The 8,061-nt window shown below is 47.3% G+C and overlaps 1 protein-coding gene across 1 annotated transcript; it reads left to right on the forward strand.

The window, feature by feature from the left end:
- Window positions 1-474: 474 nt before the first annotated feature.
- On the forward strand, window positions 475-5,219 carry LOC121006146 (lamina-associated polypeptide 2, isoforms alpha/zeta-like). The gene is made up of 2 exons (XM_040439100.1): window positions 475-898; window positions 976-5,219. The coding sequence occupies exons 1-2, from the start codon at window positions 842-844 to the stop codon at window positions 2,257-2,259; spliced, it is 1,341 nt and encodes a 446-aa protein (XP_040295034.1). The 5' UTR covers window positions 475-841; the 3' UTR covers window positions 2,260-5,219.
- Window positions 5,220-8,061: the final 2,842 nt, after the last annotated feature.

The following is an 8,061-nucleotide window of genomic DNA, read 5'->3' on the forward strand; positions in this document are numbered from 1 at the left end:
TCCGCTGCGATTAAGAAACACGGCCGCCTCCTCCTCCCTGTACCGATGCCATTAACATACAAGGCGGCAAAAGTGAACGGGGGGCACAGCGGGGGAACGGCAATAATTATTCATAGTCAGTGATGGTCAGTTCGCAGTGTACGCCAGCGAACACATGCGGGCTGCCATCTTTAGTAAGGTAGACTCACCCGTCCGGCGATGCACAGGTAAGCCCTTGCCTGTGCCGGGAGCCGGTCAGTGCAGCCGCCGGAGGCCTTCATCGGGCTGTTCTCGGAACTGCCTGTTCCCCAGTCGTCTCCATGACACCAAGTCCTGAGATTGACTTCCTTCTGATTGGACAGGAAAAACACAGAGAGGTTAAAACCCCCACCCCCTCCTCACATCACCAGTGTTTTTCCTGTCCCATCAGGATAGGAAGCAGGAGAGGTGCACGGAGCTCGTTTGGGCTCACCTGGAGTTTTTTTTTTTTTTTTTTTCATCTGGGCCGAGGTCGGATCTGCAGTGCAGCTCTCCCTCCTCCGTTTGGTTAGGCCTGGGCTCGGGCACATAGGTAGTGCCCCTGCGAAGATTCCCTCTGCGGCGGTCCCGGAGGGCTTGATGCAGAGGGAAGGAGGAACACGGCGGATCGGCACTGTGATGTGTCCCTTCCGGCCGGCAGGCGGATGACGTCAGACGCCGGGGGCGGAGCTAAGCGCGCTGACGTCATCAACATGCGCCACAGGTCCTGCAGCATGAGAAGCATGGAGACACTATAAAAACGCTCAGGACCTGTGTAACGGCGCCCTGCATAGCGCGGCTCACATATTTTGGTGAAGCATCTCTGAAGCGGTCGGGAGTCAAGATGAGCACCCCCCTCACGCCGGGCTCTGGAACCGAGCCTGCATCAAACCCTGGGACAGTGAGTAACCTGTTCTCAGGTACATGCCTTGTATGGTGGGTTCAGTCTGCTCATCCTTTCCTCCCTTACCATTTCAGGGAGAAAAGGATTCGGCTTCTGCAGCCAAAAAAACTAGAAAATGTGGTATTTGCTGCAAAAGATTGTCTAACACTGGATCCAAGCCCCTGTGTAAAGAATGTACTGCCAGTGTCATCAAGTCTGAGTCTTCTAGTCTAATTGAAGACATTAGAAAAGTGGTAAAAGAAGAGGTTCAGCTAGCCTTAACTACCAGAGAACCTACTCCTCCCAAAGTTCCCCCCACTCAGGACGCCCGTAGTGTTAAATCACTTATCCTGGATTCCGACTCTGAGGGGCTGGCGGTCTCAGACTCCGAATCTGTCCAAAAACACCCGGCATCTTCAGATGAAGAGGGCGAATATAAGCGCTTCCTGTTCAATCCTGAAGATATTGATGAACTTATCAGGGCCATCAGGGCCACCATTCAGATGGAGATGCCTAAAACCCCTAGGTCTACCCAGCAAGAAATTTTTGGGGGTCTAGGTGAAAGGAAGAAGGCCGTTTTTCCAGTCCCTGATAGTGTCCAAAAATTAATTAGGTCTGAATGGGAAAAACCGGATAAAGGATCCTTTATCCCAAGAGGAATTAAGAGGCGCTACCCCTTTAGCCAAGAGGACTGTACGGATTGGGAGACCATTCCCAAAGTAGACGCGCCAGTGGCCAAGGTAGCAAAACATACGGCCCTACCGTTTGAAGACTCAGCACAATTGAAAGATCCTCTAGACAGGAAAGCGGAGAGTCTCTTGCGAAAGACCTGGGAGACTACGGCGGCCCTTCTCAAACCGGGCGTTGCCTCCACATGTGTGGCCAGAACACTGAACCTTTGGCTAGACCAGCTAGAGATACATCTGGTCAATAAGACACCACGGGATCAAATTCTAGAGAGCTTGCCTCTATTAAAGATGGCAACCTCCTTTCTAGCAGACGCGGCTGCTGAATCAGTTAAACTGTCCGCCCGTACAGCTGTTCTCTCAAATACAGCGAGAAGGGCACTATGGCTTAAAGCGTGGTCAGGAGATATCACATCTAAAAATAAATTAATCGCACTCCCCTTCCACGGTCAGTACGTTTTCGGAGAAGATCTAGATAAAATCCTAGACAACGCGACAAATAAAAAAAGAGGGTTTCCAGAGGAAAGATATAAACAAAAAAGGCAGCCCTTTCGTGACCGATTTTTTCAACCCGAAAATAAAAAAGATAAAGGGAAGACTGGGAGGTGGAGCTATGCGAAGGGAGGCAGGGGGAGAAGCTTCCTCTTCAACCCAAATCGGGCCGAAGCCTCCTCATCCAACAACAAACAATGACGCCATACCAGTGGGGGGAAGACTCGGCTCCTTTCTAAGATCTTGGGAGCATGTAACAAACAGCCGGTGGATCTTAAGTATTATACAAGAGGGTTATCTGATAGATCTTCTCTCTTCCCCTCCACAGAAATATGTGATCACTACCCTTCCCCCATCTCAAACTGCGACCTTAAAAAACGACATAAAAAACCTATTAACCTTGGACGCCATAGAGCCCGTCCCGAAAAATCAGACAGGACTGGGATTCTATTCCCGCCTCTTCATTATAAAGAAACCAAACGGGAAATCCAGGGTAATTATAAATCTGAAACATCTAAACAAATACGTAAGATATCAAAAATTCAAAATGGAGACCCTGAAGTCAGCAGTGAAACTCTTAAAAAAGGATGCAGTGATGGCCACAATAGATTTAAGCGACGCCTATTATCACGTCCCAATTCACAGGTCATCAAGGGAATTCCTAAGGTTCGCAATAGAATTGGAGGGAAACATTCAGCATTTCCAGTTCAGGTGTCTCCCCTTCGGGATCTCTTCTGCCCCAAGGGTTTTTACCAAAATAATGGCGGAAGCCTTGACAACCTTGAGAGAAAAGGCAATTTGTGTGATCCCCTATCTGGACGACCTACTGGTAGTGGCGGACAACATAGAGACCATGGGAATCCATCTCGGGTTAGTCCTGGATCATCTACAGAGCCTAGGTTGGCTCATCAATTGGAAAAAATCGGATTTAATCCCATCCAAACGGAAAGTTTTTCTGGGCATTACTCTAGACACAGTCTCCCAAAGATCCTTTCTACCACCTCAAAAGATAGTAAAACTTCAGACAGCTTTGAGGAAGTTCAAGAAGGAGAAATTCTGTTCAATAAGACAGGCCATGAAGGTACTAGGGAGTCTGTCCGCTTGCATTCCAGCAGTTGCCTGGGCACAGTTCCATCTAAGACCACTCCAGAAATTCATCTTAGACAAATGGAACAGATCGCAATTAACCCTAGAGAGGAAAATATTCTTAGATGCAGAGACCAAAAAATCACTAACTTGGTGGCTCAGCAATTCGAACCTAGAAAACGGGATTTTCTGGGCACAAGATCTCCCTCTAGTCATCACAACAGATGCCAGCCTCCACGGGTGGGGAGCGGTCGTCCAGGGGAACTCCTACCAGGGAACATGGGGGAATTACGTGAGCCAGCAATCCTCAAATTTCAAGGAGCTGAGGGCAGTGTGGGAAGCACTGAAACACACAAGTCAGCTGGCAAAGGGTCGTCACGTCCTAGTCTACTCGGACAACGCTACAGCCGTGGCCTTTATCCAACACCAGGGAGGCACAAGGCATCGCCCGCTACAGAACCTGGCAAACAAAATCTTTTCCTGGGCAGAAGGCAACATTCAATCTCTTTCAGCGGTTCATTTGAAGGGAGTTTTAAACATTCAGGCCGATTACCTAAGCCGGCACAGACTAGACCCAGGGGAATGGATGTTAGCTCCAGAAGCCTTCCATTTAATCACAAAGAAATGGGGCAGGCCGACGATAGACCTGTTTGCATCCAGGAGAAATCATCAGCTAAACCAGTTCTTCTCCCTCAACCCCAGGGATCATCCTCGGGCAGTAGACGCCCTCAACCAGAGTTGGACAACAAACTTAGTCTACGCCTTCCCCCCATTTCCGCTTATCCCCAGAGTGTTACAGAAGTTCCTAAAAGAAAAGTGTACACTAATCCTGATAACCCCCTTCTGGCCCAAGAGAAGTTGGTTCTCCCTCTTGAAAGCCCTCAGCGTGGAAGCTCCTCTCCTTCTACCTCAAAGGCCGGACCTTCTAAGTCAGGGACCTATTTCTCACCCAGACCTGAAAATACTAAAGTTAACAGCCTGGATTCTGAAGAATCCAACTTATTAAACTTTGGTCTATCAAAAAAAGTAGTGAACACCTTACTCCTTAGCAGGAAACAGAGTACCAACGACAAGTACCAAAAAATATGGAAGAAATTTGCTGATTGGTCTGGGACCTCCTTCAACCAGTTTAGAGCCAACATCTCACTAATCCTGGATTTTCTTCAAGAAGGGCTAGATTTAGGTCTATCCCCCAATACCCTTAGGGTCCAGGTATCGGCTTTAGGAGCACTATATAATACCAAGCTAACGGAACATCCCTGGATATCCAGATTCCTTAAGGCGGCAGATAGGATCAGACCTACAATTAGAAACATGGTGCCACCATGGAACCTTAATACAGTACTAGGGGGTCTAACCTCCGATCCATTCGAACCTCTGGACTCTATCCACATCAGATGGCTTACCATTAAAACGATTTTTCTGGTGGCAATAACCTCAGCCAGAAGGGTCTGTGAGCTGCAGGCCTTGTCCATCCAAGAACCATTCCTTGCAATATTTGAGGACAAATTAATTTTCAAATTAGATCCGACTTTCCTCCCCAAGGTAGTCTCGACCTTCCATAGGTCTCAGGACATTGTTCTCCCCTCGTTCTGTGACGATCCGAAAAACGATCAAGAAATCACTTACCACACATTAGATGTCCGGAGAGCGGTCTTAAAGTACCTGGAAGCTACCAGCCTTTGGAGAAAAGACAAAAATCTGTTTGTCCAATTTTCAGGTCCTAACAAAGGGAAGAAAGCGGCAAAAAGTTCCATCTCCAGATGGATTAAGATGGCAATCTCCGAAGCATATAAAGCTCAGGGAAAAGACGTCCCTGCTTCCCTAAAAGCACATTCTACGAGAGGCATGGCTGCCTCCTGGGCGGAAAAAGCCTCAGCCTCCTTACAACAGATTTGCAGGGCAGCAACATGGAAAAGAGTTCATACTTTCACTAAGCACTACAGACTAGATGTAGCTGCTAATGACGACCTAAGATTTGGACGTAAGGTCCTGTCGGCAGTTGTCCCCCCCTAATTGTATCTTTGATATTGTCTCAGGACTTGGTGTCATGGAGACGACTGGGGAAAAGAGTATTACACTCACCGGTAATCCGGTTTCCTGGAAGTCTCCATGACACCACATATATCCCACCCTTTTTTTCTGCTATTAGCTATTATCCTTTCATCCTGGGGTTCTTCGTTAAAATACACTGGTGATGTGAGGAGGGGGTGGGGGTTTTAACCTCTCTGTGTTTTTCCTGTCCAATCAGAAGGAAGTCAATCTCAGGACTTGGTGTCATGGAGACTTCCAGGAAACCGGATTACCGGTGAGTGTAATACTCTTCTCCCGGTGCCTGCTCCCGGTGACTGCATTTGATTTCAGACCGGCTCCCGGCACAGGTAAGGGCTTACCTGTGCATCGCCGGACGGGTGAGTCTACCTTACTAAAGATGGCAGCCCGCATGTGCTCGCTGGCGAACACTGCAAACTGACCATCATCCTTAGGGCTAGGGCAGTGATAGAAGGGCACAACCTTTCTTCCCTGAGGCACACCCTGATGTTGGGGCTCCTGCCTGATGGGACAGGATGGCCCACGAAAAAGTAGCCTGCCTCCAATATCTCCAAATCAAACTGCCTAATAGTAAATCTGTCTTAGTTGTCCATAGCAACCAGAAGTCAGCTTTCATTTTTTTCAGAGCCCTGTAGGAACTGAAAGCTGAGCTCTGATTGGTTGCTATGGGCAACGGAGACTGATTTATTATTCAGTTTGATAAAAGTGGCCTATTGTGTCAGAAAGGTGGTGTTCTCCCTGGATCAGCGGATAGCGATTGTGGAAGGTTACGTGCGAAGCAGAGCGATTAAGGAAACTCAGGAGACCTTTGCCGACAAGTACCCAGGAACAAAACCACCAGCTAAATGTATTCAGAGTCTGGTCCAGAAATGGCATCAAACTGGCTTTGTTGCAAATGTTAAAGATGTGTGAATTTTATTCTATATTTTGTATATCTAGGACTGTAATGAGTTAACTTTTTCTTTTCCAAGTGCCTTCCTCCCACCCCTCTCTTTGTTTCAAGGCTGGAAAGGAGAGAGAGGGGGGCAAAGTGCTGTGCTGTGAGAAGTGTCTGATTTCTCATCTTTCTGCAGGTGTCCCATGGAGTGTGGTGGAATGCGTAGACCAATCATATGACTTGATATATATTATCCACTGCCTATAGAGAAGCACCTCTTTGAAGTGTCACATATGACGTATGCAGTATTATTGTTAGAATAGAAGCCATTACAAAATGGCGATGGTAACGAGATGTTTACATTAGTTCACATTCCAAAGTAGGGCCCAGTGCGCAGATGCAGGTGTATTATCTCCTTTCTCTTATCTCTTCTTCCTTTTTGACCAATGAAACAATGTTTTAGCCTCAGAGAGGACTGCCCTCTTCTGAAGATGTATATACGGCTTATCCCATGTAATAAAAGTTAGAGATTGCATTGACCATCTATGTGTCAGCGTCTAGTCTCTCAGCCACGCGTGGATATTAACCCCTGGGGGGGTACATTGATTCGGAACACCAGAGTGTACCTAAAATGCCCTAATTTAGGGCGTCTTTATCACAAACATGAAGAAACCGAGGCCTCCATCAATCAGAACGGCTGAAGTTGTGCCTGAAATTCAGCAGCGGATTGCAAGTAGCCCTCAAAAATCAACTTGAAGACTCTAGCAATTTGGTGTATCACGAGCAATGTGTCAGTGAGTGCTGAAATCTCTGAACCTGAAACCACATAACGTGTGTGCAGGAACTGAAAGAGGCTGACAAAGCGAAACGCGGAAATTACTGTACTTGGTTGCTATGATTGCTGACAGACATTTGGACCCATTGCTGCACTTCATGACGGATAAAGCTCAAGTTCATTTATCAGGTCATGTAAATTCCGAGAATATGAGGTACTGGCTCGCTGAAAATCCGGTGCATGTCAGGTCTTTAAAGGGACACTGACAGGCCCAAAAAGCATATTTAGGTATATATATGACAGTACAGGTCTTATAAAGTGTATTAGAATCATCTAAGTATCCCCCCTGTCCACCTTATAAATACAGTAAAATGAAGTTTTATAACCTGCTTGAATCGTGTTCAATCTGCCCAAGGGGCGGCGTTTCATCTCAATGTGCGCCCAGCCAGCCTCGCCCCAACTGCCGTTTGAAGCGCCGCCCAGCTCATCAATATTCACTTCGCTGGGCGGCTACTACTGTCCCCAACGCAAGATCCGGCGCATGCCCAATACAATACTATGGGCATCGGCCTCCGGCTCATCTTCAGCGCCTCACTGGCTGGGATCGCATCGCGCCTGCGCACAGTCTGATTCTCAGAGGCCGATGCAGCCTCTGCTTTATGCGCATGCGCCGGGCACAGTTTATAGCAGCGCTTCAGAGCTCTGATCTGTTAGATCTGAAAAGGGGTTAATTAGTGCGCAGGCGCGATATGATTAGTGAGGATTAGTGCGCCGCCCAGCGAAGTGAATATTGATGAGCTGGGCGGCGCTTCAAACGGCAGTTGGGGCGAGGCTGGCTGGGCGCAAATTGAGATGAAACGCCGCCCCTTGGGCAGATTGAACACGATTCAAGCAGGTTATAAAACTTCATTTTACTGTATTTATAAGGTGGACAGGGGGGATACTTAGATGATTCTAATACACTTTATAAGACCTGTACTGTCATATATATACCTAAATATGCTTTTTGGGCCTGTCAGTGTCCCTTTAAGGATGGTGCCCGCTCCGGAGCTCTGGAGCAATTTCCATTATTCTGTCTAAGTTGCAGAATTTTAGGGCATTTGTAAGAGGTATAAAATGTTTAAACTTTTAGGTACACTTTAATAGGTCATTAAACAATTTAATGAAAGTGTTCCTTTAAAGGAGTATTTCGGTTGTGTAAAATTACCCCTAT

The sequence above is a fragment of the Bufo bufo genome, chromosome 1 (assembly GCF_905171765.1).
Source record: "Bufo bufo chromosome 1, aBufBuf1.1, whole genome shotgun sequence".
Lineage (NCBI taxonomy): Eukaryota > Metazoa > Chordata > Amphibia > Anura > Bufonidae > Bufo > Bufo bufo.

Coding starts and splice junctions, on each gene's coding strand:
- LOC121006146 (XM_040439100.1), top strand. CDS start 842: ATGAGCACCCCCCTCACGCCGGGCTCTGGAACCGAGCCTGCATCAAAC. Junction 899..975: donor CTGCATCAAACCCTGGGACA/GTGAGTAACCTG, acceptor TTACCATTTCAG/GGAGAAAAGGATTCGGCTTC.